This window comes from Thunnus maccoyii, chromosome 2, assembly GCF_910596095.1.
Source record: "Thunnus maccoyii chromosome 2, fThuMac1.1, whole genome shotgun sequence".
In the NCBI taxonomy this organism is placed as follows: Eukaryota; Metazoa; Chordata; class Actinopteri; order Scombriformes; family Scombridae; genus Thunnus; species Thunnus maccoyii.
In genome coordinates, this window is record NC_056534.1 from 15,190,727 (window position 1) to 15,216,529 (window position 25,803).

At 38.1% G+C, this 25,803-nt stretch overlaps 3 protein-coding genes across 8 annotated transcripts in view; 2 read left to right on the top strand and 1 right to left on the bottom strand.

Annotated features, from left to right (window-relative positions):
• Positions 1 to 7,067, top strand: part of coro2aa (coronin 2Aa) — a 49,718-nt gene extending 42,651 nt beyond the window's left edge. For both annotated transcript variants that reach the window (XM_042426914.1, XM_042426905.1), the window contains 6 exons: positions 998 to 1,102; positions 1,197 to 1,293; positions 3,196 to 3,308; positions 3,420 to 3,510; positions 4,283 to 4,542; positions 5,977 to 7,067. In XM_042426914.1, coding sequence (XP_042282848.1) covers positions 998 to 1,102; positions 1,197 to 1,293; positions 3,196 to 3,308; positions 3,420 to 3,510; positions 4,283 to 4,542; positions 5,977 to 6,114 — 804 coding nt within the window. In that variant the 3' untranslated portion in view covers positions 6,115 to 7,067. The remainder of the gene's footprint in view (positions 1 to 997; positions 1,103 to 1,196; positions 1,294 to 3,195; positions 3,309 to 3,419; positions 3,511 to 4,282; positions 4,543 to 5,976) is intronic.
• A 5,598-nt stretch (positions 7,068 to 12,665) lies between these two features.
• On the bottom strand, positions 12,666 to 19,984 carry anp32b (acidic (leucine-rich) nuclear phosphoprotein 32 family, member B). Of its 3 annotated transcripts, none has more exons than XM_042426970.1 (7): positions 19,242 to 19,984; positions 16,648 to 16,797; positions 16,432 to 16,554; positions 15,552 to 15,744; positions 15,270 to 15,394; positions 15,107 to 15,173; positions 12,666 to 13,377 (listed from the first exon to the last, which is right to left on the bottom strand). In XM_042426970.1, exons 1-7 carry the CDS (start codon positions 19,293 to 19,295, stop codon positions 13,301 to 13,303), a joined length of 789 nt encoding a protein of 262 aa, XP_042282904.1. In that variant the 5' UTR covers positions 19,296 to 19,984; the 3' UTR covers positions 12,666 to 13,300. The 3 variants fall into 3 exon arrangements, with proteins under 3 accessions (XP_042282904.1, XP_042282894.1, XP_042282886.1); XM_042426960.1 differs by having other exon boundaries at positions 12,666 to 13,380; positions 19,242 to 19,983; XM_042426952.1 differs by having other exon boundaries at positions 12,666 to 13,383; positions 19,242 to 19,982.
• Positions 16,804 to 24,140, top strand: hemgn (hemogen). Of its 3 annotated transcripts, XM_042426937.1 has the most exons (6): positions 16,804 to 17,812; positions 20,634 to 20,770; positions 22,027 to 22,098; positions 22,315 to 22,405; positions 22,877 to 23,499; positions 23,671 to 24,140. In XM_042426937.1, exons 3-6 carry the CDS (start codon positions 22,035 to 22,037, stop codon positions 23,775 to 23,777), a joined length of 885 nt encoding a protein of 294 aa, XP_042282871.1. In that variant the 5' UTR covers positions 16,804 to 17,812; positions 20,634 to 20,770; positions 22,027 to 22,034; the 3' UTR covers positions 23,778 to 24,140. The 3 variants fall into 3 exon arrangements, with proteins under 3 accessions (XP_042282871.1, XP_042282863.1, XP_042282857.1); XM_042426929.1 differs by lacking the exons at positions 16,804 to 17,812; positions 20,634 to 20,770 and having other exon boundaries at positions 21,204 to 22,098; positions 22,315 to 22,393; XM_042426923.1 differs by lacking the exons at positions 16,804 to 17,812; positions 20,634 to 20,770 and having other exon boundaries at positions 21,205 to 22,098.
• The last annotated feature ends 1,663 nt before the right edge of the window (positions 24,141 to 25,803 follow it).

Sequence of the window (25,803 nt, forward strand, 5' to 3'; positions counted from 1 at the left end):
TCCCTGCTCCTCGGGGAGTGCTCTAAGTGCTCTGATGGTAAAAGTCCAGTCTCCTTCAGTCTGAATTTAGGGAACACCCTGTACTAAAGGCTCTAAGGTTAGAAGGAAAGATAGGAAAGAAGGATTTGTGTCCAATGTTTTTGTTAAGTTCAGTGATATACAAAGACGTCCATGTAGGCAATCCACCCTAACTACTCAGCAACAACAAAAAATAAGGCCTAGAAATAAGCACAATCCCCATAATATAGGATTAATAATAATACAGATGAAGTATTGGGCAGCGTATTACATCACCACCAGAGAGGTCATGACTCAAGGTGGCCTTATTTCCTGTCCCACGTGATTAAATCCCTTGAGCATCACAGAGCCATGATAAAATGAAAATGGAAAACGGATAAATATAAGAAATAACGTTATGACAGAAGTTTGATATAAAGCAGTCAGAGAAGATGAATATTTAGTCAGACAGAAATGTGGGATTTAATGTTCAATAACTCATCAGTTCATCTATTTAGCTCTTCCCAGCTAAAATACTGCAAAACACCTCTCAGCCCCACACAATATGAAGCAGCATGCGTCTCACACACAACTCTGCCATCTAGTGGACAAATCAGATGGACAAGCGAAAGCCGTCAGAAGTACATCTGAAACATTCATTGAGCTTGTGTGTAAACTAAAGCCAAACTTCTTTTATGTTACATTATGTCATCTCACATCTCTCCGATCAAACCTTTTAGTCTATAATTGTGCTGGTGTTACTGGCTGGCTGCTGCGTTTTGATGTGTGAGAGTGTATCGTGGGTGGAGGATTATGGCCGAGGCACGGATTAGGGATTGAGCGCTGAGTGTTTTTTTAATTCAGTGGAGAGAGTGCTTCTTATGTAGCAGTGGATTTAAACGATTGAGTGTTTTGATATCAGGGGATGCTGTACACGTCACTTGTGATTGAGCGTTGCTTTTGATTTTACATTGTTTTGATCTCTCTTTGTGCTTTGTAGGATGATCTGTCTGTGCCTTTGTTAGAAGATAACCTGGACGGTTCCTCAGGGGTCCTCTTTCCTTTCTACGACCCCGACACACACATGCTCTACCTTGCTGGGAAGGTGGGTCTCCAAAAGCAACCCGAAAGTGTCTTAGTTATGTTACAACATTCATATACAAAGTACATGTTTCAAAGGCTTCTCTTGTCTCCCTCAGGGTGACGGGAATATCAGGTACTATGAGATCAGCTCAGAAAAACCGTATATCCACTACCTTACAGAGTACCGCTCCCACTTACCTCAGAAAGGGATGGGTAAGGAAAACGCAAACACACAATTTTAAAGACTCACACTCAGCTTCCTTTGCACTGACAACTACTATATGTATTTTAAATAAAAAAAAAACTCCAACACGCTGGACGCTTCATTTAACTATTTCCTCAGTTGAATGTGTACGAAATGTGCCTGTGAAACTAAAACTGTGCCTGCCTCCTGGCTGTGTTGAATCTCTCGCACCTGTAAGCAAAGCTGCTGTGCAAATAAGCCTGCATTATTTGAATAGCCAAACCAGCTGACCAGAGCGCAGTCGTAGATCATGTAGAGTGACATGCTGATGTTTTAAACTCGTATTTTATTTGCTTGTTGTGGTGAACAAGGATGTAAAATAGAGGCAAGAATATTGCGGGATGGAAGATTTTTAGAAACTCGTGGAGTCTTATGGGCAACAGCAGCTCTATGCTGTTAAGCTGCTGCACAGTAGTACTACGTAAATCATCAATGTAATCTCAGTACTATGAAAAGTTGTTTGTAGTATGTATTTGAACATGTAATATATGTGCCAGTAGATTAGACTGTTTGGTCATGGTGGTCATTTTCAAGATTATATATAGTCTATTTTCAAACATACTAACAAATATTGTATTAATATATGATAAATGATAAATTGCAGTGATGAAAATTAGAAAACAGACAAGTCACATTTTTTTTAAATGTGAGATATTTAGTTTCACATTTTTAAAATTAGAGGATTATTTGGGTGACACTTTACTTTAAGTCCCCTATTTAGCATTTATAAGCAGTATATAAACATTTATTGAATGATTTATGACACAATATAATGTAGTTATAAGCAGATTTTAAATGTTTGTTAATGTCACCTATTATAACTTCTCCTATAAAGACACATTTCATATTATTATAAGTGTGTTTTACTATATTGTCATTCATTATCTGTTTATACAGCTGGAGCAGGATGATTTATAGTTGGTGATATCTGGTAACAACTACATTATAATGTGTTACAAACATTTAATATTGCTTATAAATCATAAATGTTAACCTTATGGGTTGTATTACTGTATATTTATTAGTATATACTAACAAATATTTTCATTATCGATTAATAGATTAGTTGTTTGATCTATAAAATGTCAGAAAAATGGTGATCACTATTTCCCGAAGCCCAACACGCAACCTAAAATGTCTTTTTTTGCCCCAACCAACAGTCCACAACCCAAAGATATACAGTTTACTATCATAGAAGACAAAAGAAACCAGAAAATATTCACATTTAAGAAGCTGGTACCAGAGAATTTTTGTATTTTTTCTTAAAAAATGACTCAAAACAATTAATCGATTATCAAAAGAGTTGCCAATTAATTTTCTGTAGATCAATTAATCGAATAATTGTTGCAGCTCTTATATTTGTGCTATGATGTTTTCACATTTGTACTTCCATAACACATTTATATGAGTGTGCAGTTATCATGTGCCCTTGTCTCTATGAACACCATACTAACACCGTACATTTAATCCAAGTCGGATGTTTAGTCCTTATGTTTAAATTAAATAGATAAAAAAGTCAAGTTGTTTTAAGTTAAGGTGGAGCACCTTCAAAAGTGGGAGTGGATGTTTAAGTACTTAAAAGCTCATAGTTTCCGCTGCAAACGTATTGTGTTGTACCTGTGCTCAGGAGTCTGCTTTGGTTCACAGTATGAACAATATGAACATAATGTTTGGGGGCATTTCAGAGGTTTAAAACACATCGCAAAATTAATAACATTATGATTTTTCATGTTGAACCATCATGTCTTCCTGTCTTCTGAGATTTCTGCATATGTTCTGTCAGTCAGTGCACTTTTTGTATAGTAGTTATACAGGTATTGCGCAATACCATAAATGTCCTTCCTGACAATGTTCTGTGTGTCGTCCTGCAGGTGTGATGCCAAAAAGAGGCCTGGATGTGAGCTCCTGTGAGGTGTTCAGGTTCTACAAACTGGTGACAATCAAGGGTCTCATTGAGCCTCTGTCCATGATCGTACCCCGCAGGGTAAGACTACACCCACTAGGTGATGTGAAAAAAAACACATAGATTTTTAGCTCAATAAACTTCAGGACCTAATTTGCCGTGAGTCTGAATGCGCTGTATATGTGTTATCAGTCGGAGTCATACCAAGAAGACATCTACCCAATGACAGCTGGTAACAAGCCTGCTTTGACTGCAGAGGAGTGGCTCAGTGGCATCGACAAAGGTCAGAATTAAGTGTCTGTGTGTGTACATTTGTATATATTAGCAATGTGGTTGGGGCTTTACTTAACCGTTCAGTGTGAAGGGCTTTTGGCTCCAAACTGAGTCACACTCAAGATTCAAATATATCTAAAAATAAAAAAAACACCAGCAGGGCTGAGTGATATGTCTGAGATAGTATGAAAAATATTTTTGTGGTATCACTGCACACACTGTATGGCAAACAGATCTCTTTACACATGTAAATCAATTTTATGCAGTCATTCATTTGTATGTATTTTGCTTTCCTGTTTTGCCCCATTTTAGTTCTGTAGTATATAATCTATTATAATCTATTAGTAATTTCTCACTAGTGGCAGAAGAAGTACTAAAATCCTTTACTTAAGTAAAATACCACAGTGTGACTCTGGTATAAGTCCTCCATTTAAAATCTTTTACTTACTGTGAGTAAAAGTACATACTGTATGTACTAATTAATATACTGTTGAGTAGTTCATAACAATACATCATATTTAATTTGTCGATTTAAATGTTTTGGAAGTAAAATCTGAATCTGCAAAGTAAGTATAACTAAAGCTGAGTTACATGTAATGTAAAGTTCAAGTACCTCAAAATTGTACTTAACTCTTTTCTATGTCCAACATCAAACCAAACTGACTAGAATTCATGTTAGTGTCAGGAACATCCATTTTAGTAATCAGCCCTTCAGTGTGCATGAATAAAACATTGAGACTAAGTAGCTCATCTTTTTCCTGGTCACTCTCTTTATCTTCTAGGCCCTGTGCTGATGTCTCTGAAGCCAGGAAGTCAAGTAGCAGAGTCATATTCAGAGCTGAGCAAGGGGCTTGGAAACTCGCTGGACAGTCGCAGGTCTCAGAGCAGGCCGGGCATGATGCAGCTGGCGTACATTCAGGACCAACTGGCCACCAAAGACAGCAAGGAGGACAACGGTCTTGCAGAGGGCGACAAGAGTCGGACAACTCTTAGCAACGGAGAAGACCTTGCACTTTGCTCTCCTCCTCGGACAGAGAACGAGGTACAGAGTGGTTTTGGTGTCTGGAGGATCTTCCTCCGAATTCATATCCTGCTGAAGAATTTTGTTGTGGCAGTTTTAACACATATATTTCAAGGACATAGGTGAAAAATGTACATGTCAATGCTGTTTTTTGATGAAATTGGTCTTCATGCCTTCCATAAATCCATTAGAAGAATTAGGAATGTGGCCTACATTTCTGTATTATTGATGCACTAATCCTGAATATTAGATGTAGTTTCATTCATAGAGAGCTGAGAGTAAGAAAACTCTGTTTTCACATCTCTAACAACAAACCACAGAATTAGTAAAATAAAATAAATACATCATGTAAAGACTTTAAGGCTAAAATCTAGTTTGTCTCAGGAACTTTGTCCTTTTCTGCCATAACTTTTATTGATGTTCCAGTGGTGTCTTTTCGTTTGAATGATATAAAATTACATGTTGTCACCTGTAAATGAAAATGTACAATACATTTAATGTTTTTTGCTTTTGAGTGGTGAGTAGTGTCTGCAGAGCTTTTCTGTCAGGCTCCATACAGCCCAAACAAGCTCCATCAATCAGAAGGTTAGGGAAGCTTTTATATGGCTTTAAAGGCAAAACCTGAGGCAAAAAAAAGGTCAGTGACAAATTTGCTGCTGCTCATGAAACTTAACAGATGAGGCTGGTGATACTCAATATTTTTCTTATAGTCAACAAATCCAATTAAAAGACCAAAACCAACACTGAATAGATTGTACTTACAAGTATTTCCTGTGTTGTCAAACCCTGATGTAACTTCTTCCTTTGTGCCATTGACCTCCACTGTTGTCCAAAACGATTAAAAACACATCAGCGAGTTCACAGTGTTGCATTGGTTGACATGTTCCTTCATTACAATGAACATGGGCACTGTAGTTTACACACATACACTGTCCTGCTGCCATAAATACTCACTAGCACACCAAATGTGTATTAATTCGCAGCTGGAAATAGTCCCCAACAAATGCACTATTTCCTCTTCTTTGAGTAACATTTACTAAAAACTACAGTGCCCAGCTGTTAGAGGAAATTATTTAGCCTTTTTTTAAAAGAAAGTATTTATTTATGACCCATTTTAAAGGGAAAGAATGGGTTTGACACAGACAAAAAAGTACTGAGAGACAGACACATTGTTTATCTTTTCATGGGATTTGTTGACAACAAGAAAAATATAGAGCGGCCTTATCCTTTAGTATTGCTGAGAGAACATGGTGATAATTAAAGGCTATGAACTAGATGAACATTTTTATCCACTCAGAGCTTCTTTCATCTGGATTATGGCTTCTGGACAGTAAGAGGACAATCTTTAAAGATATTTTTTAGAAAACCAAACTGAAACTGTATCCTAAAAGTGGATCCTGTGGATGTTATGCTGATGATATATCTCAATATATCGTGTTTGTGTTTTGTCCACAGCTGCTTCTGAAGTTCCACAAGCAGCAGGAGGAAATCCGACGGCTGAGGGAGCTCCTGAACCAGAGGGACGTGCACATCACACAGCTGGAGCTTGAGATTAAGAACATCAAAAACACCCAGCCTCAGAGCTCACATTAAAACTGGGCCCGCCATGGAGTCACCTCCACCTCCTCACGGGACACATGCATTACTGTAAAAACGTACTAACCACATTGTCATACCACCACTTTCTTCTTCTAGTCCTGACTCACCTCTTTTCTTCTCGTGAGCCCCTCATACTCACCGCACAGGGGCGATTTAAAACCAGTATCACCTCGACTTTTTGTTTTCATACTGTCGTCTTGTCGATTTTTACACAAGGTGCATATATTCTTTATTCAGGTACATACATTCAAACACTGATTCTTACCCGTGATGTAACATGTTTTAAAACTCTTTGCACCTGTTGACCTTTTATTTTTTTCCCTGTTTCTTTTGTACGCTTCACAGCTATGCAAGTTTATTGTAATTTTTAGCTTTTTTTATGCTCTTTGTAGCCGAGTGATAAAAAGATGTTTTTGCCCGTCTTGACTGAATGATGTGGCTGTCTGCTTGCTGTTTGAAAGTTGTTGCAGGGTAGTAGCAGACATCCTGTGTGATTGTAAGATAACGCTGAATTTATTTTCTATGCTCGGTGATTGTTTTTCCGATATTTAAACTACTGTAAGTGGAGATGGCTGCGGTGCTTGTAATGACAGATGTTTGTGTGCTTGAATGAGAGTGAGCTAAGTGAATGGCTATATCATGCTGTGTTCTGGCTTTCCATTGAGATTTTTTTTGTTTTTTAAATTTTTGAATAACTGGAAAATTGGTGGAAAATCAATTCTTTTCACAGCAGCGGAAGCCAATTTTGTATCTGATACAATGTAGCTGCTTTGATCTTAACTTTTAATTTATTTTAAAATACATTCAAAGAAAATACTGGCCATTCAAATTTAAACTTGGAATTGTAATTTTGGAAAATACAGCATGCAAAATGTTATAAAAGACTGCTTACTTTTCACTAATGTGGAGTCACTGTGAATAAACTTTAAAGCCATTGTAGAACCGGAGTACCGCAACACTTAGGTTAGTTTGTGTTCCACTTTTCTTTTGACTTTCAAAGTATTTTCTCATAAAGGGTTTCTTTTATTGCTCTTTGTAAGAACCTGAAACATGATACTGGGGGTTTTTCTGCTCATACTTTAAGTTAAAAGTGTATCAACTACTTACTGCACAAAAAAATATGAGCCGCTCACAGCTCTGATAAGGCTGTGAGAGCGGGGGAACAGTTGGGTAATATAATGATAAATTTGTCCACTGCCAGAGATTTTATCACACAGTTTATGCTGCGGCAACTATTCCTTTAATATTTCTACATGTATTACTGTTGGCCATTGTGGATAGTGTTGCAAATTAATGAGCAGGGCTGCTATGTTGCATCATAGGGTTTAAATACAATGATTGCATCAATGTGATGAAGTTTATTTGTCATAAACATTCCCATCTGGTTATTTTATTTAGATACAGTTTCTCAATATAGATATAATTGATTCTCCAGTAAGTTGATACTGATATATATCGATATTGAAATCTAAAATTTGATAAAATGATTTTATCCATATTGCCCACTCTGATGAGATGAAGTTGAAAAGTAAGTAACTTTACTGTAGAAACTGCAGCTATGAAGCTCAACTTTGAAACCAATGTGGAAATGGTTTAACATCCACAGTTAAATGACAACTAAACAAAATTTATTTGCTGACGAAGAGAGTGTGACATGTTTGAAAGCTCCTAAACAAGTGAGTGCACCTTGAGTGGAGATTACTCCCCAAATAATATCTTTTAAAGTGCTGCTCAAATTTTACAAGCCAGTATAGAAATATATATTTGTTTTTTTTATAGAATATGGACAGAAATTCTCTGTGTGATGATAAAGGAAACCCTCTCTGAGAGAATACATCGTCTGAATGAGGCTAGTGGAAAAACGGCCCTAAAAAGGCTGCGGTCTTTGTCTCTCTTTATGATCATTTTATGAGTTTTGTCACTTTTTAAATGCTTTGCTAAATGATAACCTTTTAAGCAATCAAAAAAGGCTTAAATAACTGTAAAATGTGCATAAATGTACATTGAGCAATCTATCCAAATTGCAAGAAATGTCTCTTCCCTCAGGGAACTTGTGAATGGTGTTCATAGTTTCTTCCACAGTGCAGTCGGACCAGTTCCTCATATCTGTTGCTTTCAGGCTTGGAGCAGTTTTGAGATTTTAACTTGCATTTTTTTCAAACAACCTAACAAGACAAAACATTCCCTTGTTTCTCGCCTGCTTGTTGAGAGAAACAATACGCTTAATATATATATATGTGTATAGATGTCACTGAACTGCTTGCAGATATTAGGCAACACAAACTATATAGTTGTTAGTTTATCCAAAGATAACCAGTGTGCAGAGTATGAACAGCCAGGCATGCCTGTATTTATGTGGTAGACAGAGGCACAAGCACCGTGATGATATTCTAGATTTGGCATACGTTTCATGGCCACTTGTCAAAAAGGTGTCACATGGAAAATGCCACACCGAGCCACAAACGTACAGACAAACCGGCCTCAATACAATTGTGATCTGTGACCCCGTTGACCTCCAGCAGGACAATTCTAGCACAGCTCCATCGCTGGCTGACTTTTGTCCAGGAGCGGCAGCACCAGGCCAGGATAAACTCTGCTGTTGGTGGACAAGTCTCAACACATTCCCACCAGGCTCATGTTTCTACAGTTGGTCAGTGGACTTGCTCAAGGGCTGATATGGCTATTTGCTCACATTTTAAACAGTTTTAGATAACCAGTTTTACACCATTTCAACCAGTTTAATCATATCTGTATCTGGATTTCCCCCTGACTCAAAATAGATTGTTTACATTTTTATCGTAATTATTTCTGCCTTTTGTTTAAAAAGTCTCCCAAAATGGTTAATTTAAGAGGAATCATTTGATGGTTTGTGAATTTGGTGCTTAATGTTGTTCTCGGCCTGTGGAAAATACAGCATATCACTTGCTAAATAACAGTAGCAGCTGCCATTTTGAGCCCATTTCTTCAGCACAGTTTTATAGTGACCGGACTGTCAACAGCAAATCTTTGTCTCTCACTGCCGCCCCAATAAACTCAACACCTGTGTCCCCGAATACTGCTGAAATTGGCTGACCCATTCATTGTATTACAGGCTGTTTCACTGAGAGAGCTCACACATTGTTGAAGAGATGAGAGAGATGTGTTAGAGCAAGTCAGAAATATTTCAAGCTGATTTGTTGTTGTTACTGGAGTTCCATCCTCTGATAATATATCTGTGGTATATTCCTGTTAAAAGTCCTGGAGGTGTTTATTTATTTTGGTTGATGATGCTGCGTTCAGGTCATGTGGGATTAATGGCAACGATGGAAAGGATTCCCATGTTTACGACTTATAAGTGTTCATGTCATCTGACAGACTCAGTTGTATGATTAGAGAGTTGGTCGAGTGACAGTTAAAAAGACTGTGCACGGACAACATAACACTATATCCGTTAAATTTTGGTTTAATCGCCTTGAACAGCAGACTTTGGCTGATTTGAGACGTTCTTATTTGTCACATTTTTAAGTATTTCTGATTCATGAAGCGGATACATCAGATACATCAGCGCCTTCAGAAAAATAACTTTCTTAGTCATACTTACGACTTGGAAGTTGGGGTGAACACGCTTACAAGATTGAATCTTGTAATTGTGATAATTCTGATATGACATGAACGCGGCATTAGACCTCTGCTCAGGGCGAAGTTGGGTGGAGCTCTGCAGGATTTACATGAGGTCACAAATCAAGAATCATAGGTGTTAACCTCTTACACCTGAACAGGTGCATCAAGAGGACAGTCAGAGAGATGTAAATCAAGCGCAGTCTTAACATTCCTACACGGTCCTGAGAAGGAATCTATTTAGACAAAATAGGTGAAAACACCTGTGTGGTGTGTGTAGGGCCTTTGAAGCACTGATGTAGTTAGTACACACTGTTCATTTATATCGTGGAATAACACAAGTGATTCAGTTTTATTAAAGGGACATTCCAATGAATTTACACATTTTACTCCTGTGAAAATTTTAAGCCTGTGAAAAACAGTTGTATAATGTTTTCTGTGGCTCTGGAGGACCTTTGTCATGTCTTAAAAAATGACCTTGATGACATCATCAGAGTTATTTTTACAGACTTTGGTCTCAGTGTGGACTTAAAGACTACATTTTTTTTTAAATATAAAGAGTGTGTAATAAACTGGCAGTGCAGAGTTTTAAAGATGTGTATTTACCAGTTAGGAAGCATCTAAAGAAATTATGCCATTGGTTGCATTATGGGAAACGTAGGATGCAGCTATTTGGAGGTAGACCAATAGCAGGACATCTTGACCTCTGCTGCATTGATCTCTCTCTTCAGCTTCATTCAAGTGCAATATTAGAATGATTGAAACTGATTCCACAACTACAGTTTTTGGTGAAATTACACTATTTTGAAGCAGCTGTATATCATTGGGACATCAAAATAATGACATCACTGCCAGCTAGTTCAACAAATACCCTTTGACCCTTTGTCATATCCTTTGACTTGTGGCGTAACACCAGAGTGTGATTGCAGTATACACACGTCATACATTAGTATGAATTATTGGCAGTAAGCAGTGGAAAGTATTTCTCTGTATTTTTTTTTTCATTACAATGTTGTGGTACATTGATGATTGCATTACTGTACAGAAAATTGTAACAGTACAACTCTGCAAGTGATCATCTTTCTGCTGCTTTGTTATGAATGTGGCCAACACCAAGTCCTCAGAGAAAAATCTCAACCAGCCAAATGGGAAAAAAAAACAACACCAATCCATTCCAGAGACCTTCTCTGTGTTAAAGCATGCACGCTCTGACAGTCTCTATGTTATACTGGAGCAATAATGTAGCTGCAGAGTCAACTGTAGCGTTCACTGTGGCGAATATGTATGATTTAATAAACCATTTCATTTAAGAGTTAATATGAGCCTCACTGTGCCTGATTTAGGTGCATTTTTGATGCAATTATTTCCTTTAAATGTGTAAAAACTGGAAAAAGATTGTATCCCGTTACTGTAAATTCTGTTTTCAAAACCTGTTACAAAAATATTAATCATATAAAATATATTTTTCTGGGAAATCCATTTGACTGTTTATAGATCTTCTCTGACAGAACAGACGATTATCCCGCCTGAACAAGTAAACTGAAGTATAAAATGTTTCACTCAACTGTATAAACACATTAATATTTAAGCAGAGTTTTGAGTGGTGCTGGCTCGCAATTAACTGTTTGGGAGTTTCTTCTCCTTCCTGATCCACTCAGGCTGCAACATGTGGACGGCCAACATTTTTCATCTCTGTACACGACTGCCTGGCTTGTGTTTGGAATTCAAAAAAAGGGCCCTAAAAGACGCAGCAGCCTGGGAGGATCAGCAGCCAGAAACTCTTTTAAAAACAAATTATTGTTCCTCAAAAACAACATAATGCTGTTTGGTTGCCATTTCTGGGCTTAATGTTAAGAATAAAGGCGCCACAGACAAATGCTCTCTATCTTGGGGTTAAATTACTGTTTCTGTGGAGTGAAAAATGACTGTACTCAGCTACATAATGTATAATTCACTACAGGCTACAAGCTACTACAGCATTAACCTTAAAAGGGGAAATCTCTTAAAAGGAAAGTTTCACATTTGTCTGTCTTAAAACAATACTCATATACCTATATGTACATTTAGAGAGTCATCTGTCACTGTACTCTGCTGGTTCCCAACCTGGAGAAACACAAAAGTCATTTTTCTCTTATCTTTGTTCTTGTGAAATCCTGGATAGTCTTGCCCCTTCAGCCCTTTTAAGGTTATTCAAATGAAACAACCTGGAGAGATTTGACTGCTCACAGCTCGCTTATGTAGTCTGTGATGAGGTTTCCCAAGTAAACATTACTTATTTTTAATCGGGGTTATCAAGCCAAAAAGGTTGGAAACCACTACTGTAATCATTTTCCCTCTCTACACTGGCTGTGCAGAGATCTGTTAGTTAAGTAACTCCAGCATAAGAGATGGAGGAGCAAAACCCACATTCTTATGTGCAAAAATGCAGCCAGCAAAACGGATGTGAGACAAGTCAAGTGGGAATGATCCAAGTTAGTTGTTTTTTGTATAAAAACTATGTCTTGGATGGAAACACAGTCAGGATTTCAAAGACAAAGGACTATAACATTAGAAGATACCCACTTGATTGGATCAACCCAGAATACCAAAGCCTCATATTAGCTTTGGCTGAACTTTATAACACATTTTTGCACAACTCTCATGACTTACATTGGACTTGCAATCAGAGGGGATCTCCTCATGTCCAGTATGGACAGGAGGAATGATTATATTGACTAATAATCCTTTTAACATACATAGAAGTATGTGAGTATTATATTAAGATACACTATCCTTAAAGAATAGACACAAAGCCTTTCCTATGGACTGTTGTCTACAGTCACCATCAACATGTTGAGAGCACAACAGCAGGGGTGGATGAGAAAACGGGGTCACATGACCACTGTTCCACAACTTTACGTTAGTTTTGGGACACCAGAAAAGCAAGGCAGGAAGAGAGAAAAAGCACAAAATGTTAACATTTTATTTACAAAGTTGTTTTCTTGTCATACAGAAAGTAAAAATGTAGCTACAACCTTGATTTGTGCAACAGGCAGCCACACAAAAAAATCATGGCTCGCTGGTTGCACAGCTGCTATAGCAATAATTTTATTGGGAAAAAATAAGAAAAAAAAAAAAAAAAAAAAAAAAAAATAAAGACAAAAAATGAGAAATAATAAACCCAACAACAAAAAATAATTCATTCAACAAAATATTAAAAGCACAGACCCAAAACTAGATACCAGTCCCAAAGTCCTCACACAGGAATACATAAAGAGGGGTCGACAGTGAAATTGTGGAATGCTGAGTGGTGGGCTGCCTGAGAACCTCGGGGCCGTGGGTCGGGTGAGGTGGAGGGTGTTGGGTGGCTCTCAGTTCCATGGGGGGCAGGGGGAGAAGAAAAAAAAAAATAATAAGGGGGCGCAGCTCCACTCGGCCCACCCATCCGGTACAGTCTTGCCCCGTAAAAGAGCTCAGAGCTGGGGGGGTAGACGTGGATTACAACGGCGGTGCGAGTTGTAGGAGGGCGGACGTTCGGGTTTGTGGGGGGGGGGGGGGGGGGGAGGAAGGGTAACTCGGTAGGCTCTCGTTTTCAGTTTTGCTCTTAATCGTCGTCTTCATCGTCGTCGTCGTCGTCTTCATCCTCTGGGTCTCGCTTTCTCTTCTCGCCTTTGCCGGCTTCTGCTTCTGGGAGCAAAGAGGGAAACGGTGTCAAGACCACAAAGCTTTCATCTTAACACACGACAGTTAATTGAAAGGAAAGATTACATCTGCGAGCTTTGATACGAACAACCAGACTAATTAAAAACATAACAGATGCATATTTTCTACATAAAACATACACATACATTCTTTTTTCCCCCCCGTGTGTTCTTCATGTGACAGAAATGCTGGAGTTTGTGTTACATATCTTAGAAATACATTAAGCTTCTTGACATATTTAGTGTGTTTATCCTCATAAACAACTGCAGACTTTCAGCATCACTCATGAAGTCTTCTGGTGCGATCGTAGAGAGTGTGAACGAATGGTCACTACCGAGTTATAACGTTATTACATGTTGAAAATGATGTTTTACATTACATTGAATGCATTTGGCGAGCACTTTTTATCCAGTACATTCAAACTCAACAGGAACAAGACTTAGATGTAGGGCTGCAACTAACGATTATTTTCCTCAATGATTAATCTGCCGATTATTGCTTCGATTAATCTTTTGGTCCGTAAAATGTCAGAAAATAAGTGAAAAACGCTGCGTTATAATTTGTAAGATCCCATGGTGATGTCTTCAATTGTCTTGTTTTGTCTGATAAACAGCACAAAAGTTGACTATCACGTATGACACAGAAAAGCTTCAAATCCTCACATTTGAGAAGCTGCAACCAGCAAATGTTTTCGCTGCATTTTTGCTTAACAAACGGACTAATTTGACACTAGGTAGATGGCATCAAAAACCTGAAGAGTAACCCTCTAAAATAAACGGCTCAAAGCGTTTTCAGAGAGCTGCAGTGCCTAAAACATGTTTTAATTGTAAATGATTTAGTTTAATGTTTTTCTGAGTAATATAAATGAGTCAGTAATGGGTGATCATTATAGCAGCAACTTGATTACGCCCTTTACTTCAAACCTTTTTCGTTACTCCCCAGTGTAGAGCTTCCTCAGTTACCACAACCACCAAGAGATAAAAGATTATTAACCCAGATATCAAATTTATTTCTATTGGTTATTATTGAGTGAACCGTGGCACCCATATATGCATATAAACTCCACATTCTACTCAAAATACAATAGAAGAAGAATTCTAGTGCGCAAATAACACTTAAAAACTAAAAACGGCACTCAACTTTTCTTCTTATTGATACTGCTTTGCTCACAAAAACAGGACGATTGAAGTTTTAAATACATTCAACTACTGACTTTTGCCAATTAACCGCATGTTAACGGCACCATAAACAAAGAGTCAATATGGAGCTCTGTGCTGTGTAGAAATGTTTAGCATTTTTAATTTGGATAATTAAGAGTAGACACACACATACACACACACACACAAAGGGGGAAACGATGGAAAAATAAGGCTGTATTCATACGACACACTTGAATCTTAAGGAGGCTTTTTGTGAGTTAGTATATTATATGTGCTGTCACTTTATCGGCTGATTCTTATCCCAGTCTGTAGCGGTCATTGCAACATCTGTACTTCACACGCCTGAAGCACAAGGCTTTGCCCCCTCCCCTCACCTCCGAATAAATCAACTCTCCGCCACGTTTAGAGAGTTTGGAGTTGTAGCGTGGAAAGAGACTGAGGGCACGCCGCGCAACCAGGTGCAAAGTGATTTATTGTTTTAAAATATGTGTTTTGTGGGTGCTCTGGGTTAGAGAGCATTAATAATATTAAGGGAGCATGTTACATACCGTCTTCATCTTCATCCTCATCTTCATCTTCTTCATCCACTTCCCCATCCTGACCAAAGTCTTCCTCCTTGGTGAACAAAGTGATACAAGTTGAAAGGAATCAGAAACAGTAGATTGTGACTCCTCGCGAGAGCGACTTCAGACGAGCTTCTTTTGTTTTTACCTCATCTTCTCCGCTGACCTCCTCATCGTCCTCTTCTCCTTCTACCTCCTCTTCATCTTCCTCCTCGTCCTCTTCCTCGTCAAAGTCTTCCTCCTCTCCATCCTCATCCTCCTCTTCCTCTCCCTCTGCAACACCAAAAGGGGAAACTCGCTGAAACCAAAGTGTCACAACTATACACCACATATTCAAACCAACTTACACGACATGGTTTGACTGTATTCTTGTATTATTTAACAGTGTCCTGTTTCACCATCTCTTAAGATATCGGAAGCAGCTTCTTACCTTCATCGTCTTCATCGTCTACACCGTCTCCGTCCGCCTCTCCGTCAGAGTCAGAGGCTTCCCTGTCCTCCAGGTCATAACCGTCCAGGTAGGTGAGCTGGGGCAGCAGTTTGAACACACTCTCTCTGTAGTCGTTGAGGTTTGTCACTTCACAGTTGAACAGGTCCAAACTCTTCAGGTTGTCCAGCTTTTTCTGTTGATGAAATGCAGCGAGGAGCAGTGATGAGAAACTGTTGCTGAACTGTACTGTGACACAACTAAGACGCGTCACCCAGTAGATATTTAGCCATAACATTGAACATGTAATTTATTCGTTGGATGAGACAAAAAGAGACTTTTGCATCTGGTTGTTTTTATCCATGAATAGTTTCTCATTCCTCCAAATTAACAAAATAACATTATACATCGTAATTTTATCCATCACTAACTGTTGAACAACCACAATCAACTAGATAAATACCATTTTCAATTCATTCCTGTGTTTCCTGTAGATTATATTTTTGTTCTTATAATCATTTAAAATAATTGTTTATTAAATATGTTTAAAGGATCTCTCTGGCACTCTTTCCACTGTTAGTTCCGGTAATGACGTAGTGTAAAAACAGCTTCTTTATATCCTAAATATACAGTATAGGAAGCAGTGCTAAAATTAAAAATGTATGCTGTGAGTTGAGTAAGACAGCTGATGAGCTGCAATTGCATTTACATGAACACAGCTCTGGGCACCACGCTTTGTCCAAATATTTAAAATCTTTGGTTTGATTATAATAAATTTTGCACTAATATGAAACAAACAAACAAAAAAAAAAGCACAATGTCTGCACCAGCTTGTAGGCATAAAGATGGATATATATGGCGAGTGCTTCCTTCAGAAACATACCAATGGTTCCAACGTGCTGATGTCTTTCAATTTGTTGCCACTCAGGTTTAGATGTGTGAGGTTGGGTAGTTTCTCTGCTAAAACATCGAGGCCGCCGCTGATTCTGTTGTCGCTCAACTCCAGCTGAAAACACAAGAGGCAGGGAGGTATGACTTAGACCGGACACAACTCAGCTTTTTCATGGAGATATAAAGAAAAGGTGAAACGACATGTTACCTTTTTGAGTTTTCCTAGTTTGGGCAGGTTGGAGACTGACATTAAGCCAACATTTATCAAACTGAGAAACTCCAGGTTGACAAACTCAGCTGTGAGGCCTTCGATTTTTCCTTCAACCGATCGACAATTGTCAAGGACAAGTTCTCGTACCTGGAAAACAGAAAATTATAATAAAATGTAAAAATGAATCTCCATTGTTTGTGCATCTCTTGAAAAAAGTACTTAATATATACACTGTGTACAGTTAAATGTAGTCTAAAACAAACAAAACTCATAATATTGCAAAATTATTTTATTCATCTGCCTTTTCTGAATTAAAATCTCATTTTGTAAACAAAATCAGTGAGAAAACAACCTGCCAAACATAACAAACAATGTTTAATACAGGATGTTATTATCCACCATTATTGCTCTTTACTGTGTGGAAAAATAATTAAAAAGACATTTTGTACTTTTTGTTATAAAATATTAGAAAAACAAGTCCGAAAGGCGGAGTTAGTTTGAGTCAATTAAAGCTAACACTGGTTGCGCAATTCAGCGTTGGACAAAAACGTTGCAAAAAAAAAAAAAAAAAAAAAAAAAGTTGTTGTCAAACGTCAAAGATCACGATTTCTCAAGTAAAAAACACCGAAATGGATACTCCGTCTCCATCTAAACACACTTTGTATCATAATGTGTCTAATTTCATCGGGCACGACAGTTTAATGTATTGATTTCTTTGAAACGAGGAAGAGCAAAGCAGTAGCTTCCCCATGGCCTGCTGATGCAGTCACTAATGACAAATGCAATGATTTTTGTGAGCTAGCTCGCTACAGGCTAGCCATTGCCCCTTTTAAACGCTGCCGTGCAGCAGAGGAGTCTGTCTGCCCGCCATTAGCCAACCCAACAGCAACGGACAGGATGGCGAATACACCCTTAGTAAAGATTTTCTCTTTTTCTACTCGTTAAACCAGCTTTCATTGGGGGAAGTGGAATATTCCTCGTCGTCGAGCGAACGACCGATATTGCCAAGTTTGTTACAGGGCACAACGTCGTTTTCAGGTCGAAGTGGCGAAGGAAATATATTGAGAACGGAAATTTAGTAAAAAAACAAAGATGGAGACAGTTCCTCTCTCCCAGAGCTTCAAAGACGACAGAATGACAACATGGCGATTCCTGAGACACAGTATGCAGTTCTCTGAACATTTCAGTAGCGAAAATTGCTGTTGTACAAAAGAGTAATGATCGGGTACTTAAGTTACACATTACTTAAATTATTTTTCAACTGATATTTTGTTTTATTTCATGCATGAGCCGAGAGGAATACGCCGACCGGTGGAGTTTTTGGCTGCCCACGCATGAAGCGCGGTGCACCGGATCTCCGTGTCGTTCAAGCAGGCTGGCTCGGTTCATAAAGCCGCCGGCCGACAAATCGATCCGTTTACTTTGCAAAACAACATCAAGTTTAGTTTACTTTACGATTAGCGGAAGGTGTGGGGAGGATGTGTGTTTTAATTATACGTTTACAACTCGATGCATTTTGTTGTCTTTGACCAGCGTAGCGAAGGAGGTAATATGGCGGGAACAAAAACACTAAGTTTTTGGGTGGCTGCTATGTGAATGAATCATCTGCTCACCAGACTTCATGTTTAAAAAAGAAAAAAAAGAAAAGTATGCAATATTTACACGAGTATGAATGCAAGGATATGAAAGGGCAATGCAGCTGCTGTGCAAGTGTATACGCTGTTTTAGGGAATTAACTGCTGCACACTCCCCCTCCTTTTTTCTTTTAAACTTTTAAGCTTTTAAACAAAAACGATTGCAGGAATAAGTTACAGACATTTGCGACAGTTTGTGTGGAAATATGAACTAGCTAAGGTTGGAGTAACAGGCTCCACGTTAAGTGGTCAAGGTATGGATGACTCGTGAACCAAGTGACTGTTTTTTTTTTTGTTGTCGATGCTGAATCTTGGCCGTTCATGTTAACGTTACTGTGAAGAGATTTTAAGACTCGTGATCGGCGACGGCCCGTTCAAACGTCACAAAAACTACATTTTAAGCACCAACGCTTTGGAGTTGTAAAGTGCTTTTGTAATAATGAGGGGGAAAAAAGCGCCCCGTTTTTAGCAGTTATGCTAGCAGCAAACATGGCTTCCAAGGTCTGTATAAAATACACCGCTCTGTGAATGGCAAACGCGGCGCAGGAAGCACATTTCCTAATATATCAGCGTGAAAAGAAGTTTACTAATTGTTCCCCGACGTTGGAGTCGAGCTGAATCGTGTGTGCACCGCTGACCACGGAGGCTGCGAAACGGTTAAAGCACTGCAATAATGCCAGCAAGCTGAGGAATCGCCGTTTCAAAGTAACGACTGAATATAGCTTTTCTCGTCTCGTTGCCCCCCTATACGCCCAATCCACAACAGTATCGAGGATGAAGCTTGTTATGCGAGTGTTTTCCGCCCTACTATTATAAACGAGAAACATCATCTAAAGCCCATGTGGTCACCATTACGTTAGCCACACAGGTCACTCGCAAAGCAGAAAAAGTAGCAAGCTAGCTAGCGAGGCTAGCCAGAAAACTAAGGGTTGGTTTTTTAAAAAAAGCACGACTCACATCAGACGGTGTCCTGTTTCTTAGCTCCAAGTGGATCCTCTTTTTCATGTCCATCTTGCCCTATGAAAGTTAAACTTTTCTCTCTTGGGTTTTGGTGGGATCTTCAGTCCAAAGGCAGAGATGCCCTAATGGAGGGAGAATATAGGACTGTATAATGAACTGAGCCAAACGCTAAGTTAGTCGGAGAGAGGAGAAACCATGGAGGGAAACGGGACTGAAACAAAATATATGCTCAACAGCGCCATCTGCGTCCAGAAACGCCCATCGCCTCTAAAATGGCATTGCAGTCACAAAACATGACGCTGCCTCCACACAGTGCTATGGTGCAATTTATTTCTGCAAAGGAAAGTATTGTGTTATGTTTATGAAGACAAGAAGCTTTTCTTCTTTTTTTTGTATTTAAAGTCAGTTTTTTTTTTTAAATAAAATAAAGAAATGCCGTGTATATACATGTGCACAGTCGACGCATAATAGCATTCAACCAATTTAGGCGTTAAAGTAGGTCATATGGTGAACTTTGTTTATCTGCTTAATAATGTTAAATAGCTTGAAAACATGCCCAGATTTTTCATATTTAACGTAAAATTGTTATTGTGTCGCTTTCAATGTGTAAGTAGGGCAAATATGTAACATAAAGACATCTTGTTTTGAACAGCTATTACTATTAAAACCTGTTGCAAGTGAAAGCAGAAATTACTCTAAATAATGTTATTTTTTTGTAAATGCATCATTTTAATTGCAGTCCAATCATTGCTGTATTTGTTTTCCTTTTGACAGTTTTGATCAATAAACTGTGTAATTGATAAAACTGTGTTCTAGTCTTCTTCTATCCATGAAACCTCAGATTGTTTTTCAGCGTTTGCACACATGGACAGAGAGGAGGGGTGTGTTCAGTTAGCAGTAAAGAGAGCATTGTATATGCATATGGTGGGAAGGGTATTCCCAACCCCACCCCCACCCCCCCCTTTTTACTTCCTGAGACACCAGAGCCCTCAAGTAGAAGTCCACAGAGTATGTTGTTGATCTTTGTAAATAAAAATATGAAACAGAAACATGTTGAAAAGACATTCTGGGTGTTTGTAAAAATATTTGATTCATTTTTAAGGTTAGTCAGTGAAACCTAAAAATAAAAAAGACAACATAAGACCCAAAATATTAGACAGTAAATCTGCTGTTTAAGGCACATTATCCAGTTGGCCATGTGCGATTTATATGTACAGTATATACAGTAAAAAAAAGTGTTTTTAAATCAGTGTTTGGTAGTTTAGAAAGTGCACCAGAAGATGGCACTGTCATATCTACTTTGACATGCTTCAAAATTGAGTTTCATTGTGCAACAGTAGGGATGTGTGTGTGTATATGTGTGGACGACAGCTTTTTCTGCTTTTGCAGATAATAATCAGTCATTTTTGGAAAAGATGTAACTACATACTTGGAAGGAGTCCATTCATGTGTCTGGTGGGAGTTTTATCAGCTGAAGAGTTAACTGTATGCAGACAGGAACTCAACTCTTGATACTGGAGGTGCTGGTGAGTGTTTGAAAAATGTCAAGTAGTTTTGAGAGTCTGTGTGAATCAGCTTTTTCCTTTAAATTTAACAGTGGAAATGTTCATCTCAGTGTCTGTTTATGCAAGATTAAGTATTTTGAATTTAAATTTAAGCCTGAACCAAATGAGTTAAGGTGCAGATTTTCTCCTGTAAGTTGTTTGCACACATGAAGTATTAACTACATGAAACTTGTAGTAAATACTTCCCCTGTAAAACTGCTACTAACAGTTTTTGAAAGTGTATACGCATTAAAAGAAACTCCTTTAATACAGAAGTGAGAGACTTTAACAAATGGACTCTCAACATTTCTAGTATAGAGCTGGAGGCAATTGGCAGTTGAGTGTTATTTACTCTGCTGGACAGTTTCTCTCTTTGAGTGGCTCAAACACACACACACACACACACACACACACACACACACACACACACACACACACACACACACATCAGGGCTCAATGTGCTGCGAGAAGATTGAGAACACACCCCAACCGAGCAGCCCCTCCATCTGTGAGATAAGAGGGGTATGCCCCTACTCTAGTCAAAGACAGGATTTCTCTCTTGGGCTCAGGCTATCTAATGGTTTTTGCAACATAATTTTTGCTGTAGTACTGCAGAAAAAGATGCATTTTTTTAGACAATGAATAAAAACTGTGTTTATCACATATAACAATGTATATGTAGGCCTTTAAAATGTAGCTGTCCATCATTTAGACCATACTGAGACTTAAATTAAACACCCTCTAATATATTATTCAGTAAATTTAGACTACTTTTCCTGTTGCAAAGCTTTAATATCAGCTGCTGTCTTGCACAAACATGCATGCAAAACAGAAAACCCCCTCTTGGTTTCCAGTTTGTTTACTAGTTTAGTTTCAGTTAGCGTTTCACAAACAAGCCTTTTGCCTTATAAGCAGCAGTTTAGAAAGCATAGAAAGGTTTATATGTATTTCCCCTATTTCTACATTCTGTACATATTTTATCCCTATCTCACACTGCCCGCACACAACTTTCCGCAGACTTTTTTTTTTTTTGCTGTCAGTGCTGTGCCAACTCCTCCAGCTTTACAAATATGATAAGACTAACACTGTAAGAACTCTCCCAGCACTTTGGTAATGGTTAACCAGATAATTCATTTAGGGGTGGGAATAGAAAACAGTCAGAAGTTATTTTGTCTCCTTTTTTTTTTTTTTTTTTGGTGCTTGCCCGCCTTCGATGAGTTGAATTCATTCATACCAGGACTTAGAATGGAGGAGACGTTGCAACAAGGGAAACCAGAGTCAGAATATAAAAATCAAAATGAAGAAGAAGGTAACATCTAAAATTCTTCTTTAATTCCACACCAGAAATTTAAATGAGCCAGTTATTTATTTGCATGCTGTGTGGTGTCTTTTGATCAACTGAGAAATCTTCTCATCAGCCTCTAAGCTGTTTCACTATAAACGACAGACAAGTTTATCTCATTTGTGTTATGTGTTATATTGTGCTGAACAGGATGTGGTTTCTCCTGGTTTCTGTGTTTTGTAGGTGGTATCCGTCGCCGGTTACGGGACAGGGACCTACTCAGGAAGAGAAAGGCTGAAGCAGAAGAGAAGGAGACTAACCAGTGGGTTTTTGGGTAAATTTATGGAAAAGCACAGTCAATGTCAGTGCACTGACCTACATTTACAGCTGTGTTCATGAGCAGTAACCATCACTGGTTCAGCAGTGTAGTATGTACCCCCACAAATTCAAGTTCTTATACTAGAGTAATGATACTGTAAATAATTGTTCTGATGCAATGGAGAGAAGAAATAGAAGTTTTAGAAGGTTTAACAAGGCTTTTTAACACATATTGCATTATAACACACTGTACGTTACATCGCGCGGTGAAAACATTATCAGCGCTCTAGTTGCTTATCACTCCTTTGGTTTATATTGAATGGAGCAAGAGCAGCCAAAGGTTGCTCTGTTGTTTCTATTGACACCCCAGATCCAGATCCAGGTCAAGGACTTTGTACTATTAGCTTTGCAAAAAAAAAAAAATCACAAAGAGCTGTATCAATGTCCACTGTTGTTGAAGTTGATTACAATTGTTCTACTCTTTCAGGGTTGAGAGCCAGAGGAAAAGACCAAGAGCTGAGCAGAGGAGCGGCTCAAGGAAGAGAGGGAGGCCCAGGAAGAGTGAACCCACGCCGGAGATCCCTTTCACTCAGGAGGAAACAGCACCAGCTCAGGAAGCTCCTGCTGTAGTGGTGGTGCCTGAACCTGCGGCGGTGATCCCTGCTCAAACATCAGGCTCTCTAACCCCTTTACTTTCTGTGGGCAGTGACACGTGTGATTTACCACCAGTACCTGTCCCTGCCGTTCCTGCTCCTATGCCATTGTTTGGGTCTCTGCAAAGCCCTTTCTTTTTTGCTCCCACTCTGACTTCTCCCCCTGCTCCAGCTCCAGTTAACCCGACTCCAGCCCTTGTTTCACCCTCAGTTCTTCCTCCTTCTCCCGCCAAAGTTCCTGCCCAAGATTCGTCTCCAGCTCCAGATGCTGCTCCAGTCCCAGCTCTGTCACGAGCCCCTGTTCCATCTGTAGCTCCCGCTCCTCCCATAGCGCAAGTGGAGACCCTTTATACAGAGTCACAAGGCAGGGAGGCCCTTGACCAGGTCCTGATCGAAGACTTGGGTCCAGATGAGGAGGAAGACATCCCTCCAGCTGAAGACAAAAGAGCTGATGAAGGTATTAATTAAGAGGGAGTTTAGACTGTTGGATGTGAATAATGTGGAAATACATCACCAGAGGCAAAACTTTTAAACATCGCTTGATTGAAGAGTTTCTGACAATGAATGCTTTGCCCAAATCTGCATATTGTTTAATATTAAATATATACTGTCTGTCTTTTTTTTTTAGATCTGAGTGAGACACCGCTGATCAATGTGCCAGAGCAAAATAAAATGTTCTCAATTCCAACCATGCCCTCGCCGCTTCCGCCACAAGAATATCTCCCAGGAAATTGATTGTAATTTTCTAAAGCACACTTTCCAGATACTGCCTCAGTTCAGACTACTTGTCTTTATGGTCACAGTTTGTATCTGTTAGTGTACAGCTTGTCGGCCTAAGAGAACAAACATGATGAGTGTATGCATTGCTTATTTGAAAAAAAAAAGAATGAATTCAAACCAAGCCTGTATGCTTATTTATTCTTGGTTTGTGCTTCGCTGCAACGCTTGTGAATTTTGTATTTTGAAGTTAATACACAGCAAAATTTCACCTGCTTTTATTTAAAAGAAAATGGTATTAATCACTGGTAACAAAATGTTTGTAATTGTAGATTTATTTGGATGAATTTTGTAAAAGTTGTTTTTCACCTAATAAAATACACTGCTTACATCATCTAACTGTGGTCATTATTAGAGTTGCAACGATTAGTCAATTCATTAATTAGTTGAAAATCAATCACCAACTATTTTGATAAAAGATTAAACTTTTTTTTAAAGAAGAAAATGTCGAAGTTTTCTGGTTCCAGCTTCTAAAAGGAATATTTTCTGGTTTCTTTAGTCTCGATTAAAGTAAACTTATTATCTTTGGGTTGTTGACTGTTGAGAAACAGAACAAAACAGGACATGTGATGATGTCTGCTTGTACTTTGGGAAACAATGATCGACATTTTTCACCATTTTCTGACATTTTATAGAGCAAGTGACTAATTGATTAATCAAGAAAATAATCAACAGATTAATCGATAATGAGAATAATCATTAATTACAGCCTTTGTCATTATTACATAATACAACATATGACCAAGAACAAATAAAAGATGTTATGTAAATTCTTTCATAGATTTCACCCCTTTAGTCACTGTTTTACAAAAACTGTTGAGACCACTGATTATATTTTAGTTTTTGTAAGTAGATTGTCATTTGGTTATTTTGGAGCAGTGTGAGTTATTTTAAAAGGATCTTTCTGCTTTTGCAAAATACAGAATTTATCATGTTTTTTTGTTAGATGAGAAAATGTGTTGTTGGGTGACGAGGACGAATTCTGTCTAATAAATTACATACTCTAACAATAAATAAACCTTTTTTCCTGCTCTGATTAATGAAATTAAAAACTATATTTCTATTATTGCTCACAGAATTAACAGAAATGTAAAAAAAACACAATATAGTACTTTTAATATGGTTTTTGGTGGTTTATTTATTTGTTTATGGCTCTATTTTATCTGTTTGCTTGTATAATTGTACATTTCCTGGTATTTTATGTTCTTAACTTTACAGCTTTTTAAAAAAACAAAACAACTTTTTTAAAAATTAAAGATGATTCATTTACAAACATTAAGGCAATAAATGACAGTAAATACTTCACAACATTCAAGGCACATTAGATAAAGAAAATAACTTAAATTATATAAAATAATAATACAATCACATAACATAAATAATAATAAATAATTAAGAACAATAAAGTAATAATAATAATGATAAGTCTGCACTCTTCCATAGTTTTTCTAGAGGTCATCAAGTATTTTCAGTTCTTCATAAGACTTTCTTTTCATTAGTCTCAAAGCAATGAGATGATTGTCCACAAGTTTCCTATTAAAAACAGAAGAGTATCAGATTGTTCAATATCAAGTCACTCTTACTGTCTTTCATGTTAACACAAAACACGATATTTTCTCTTGTGAGAGGAGCAGTGGTTGGATTTTGTTCAACAGCCAGTCCTGTAAATCCTCCCAGAGAGTCACAGAAAGGAAAAACAGCTGATCAGTAGTTTCATTTTCAGTATCACATAAGCTGCAGTTACTGTGATCAACATTAAATCTCTTGACTTTATACTACATGTACACGTTTATGTACTTGCTGTATTTATAAATAAAGCTTGTTTTAAAAGGAAATGGTAAACGTAAAACTCATGTCTGCCCTCTGCTGATGTCAAACATGCAGCGGCTGTAGTGTAAATTTATCAATGACTTTTGCAACATACATGCCTTATTTATGTATCATTTTTACAATGTGCTACCTACGTTTATACTTTAATACACAA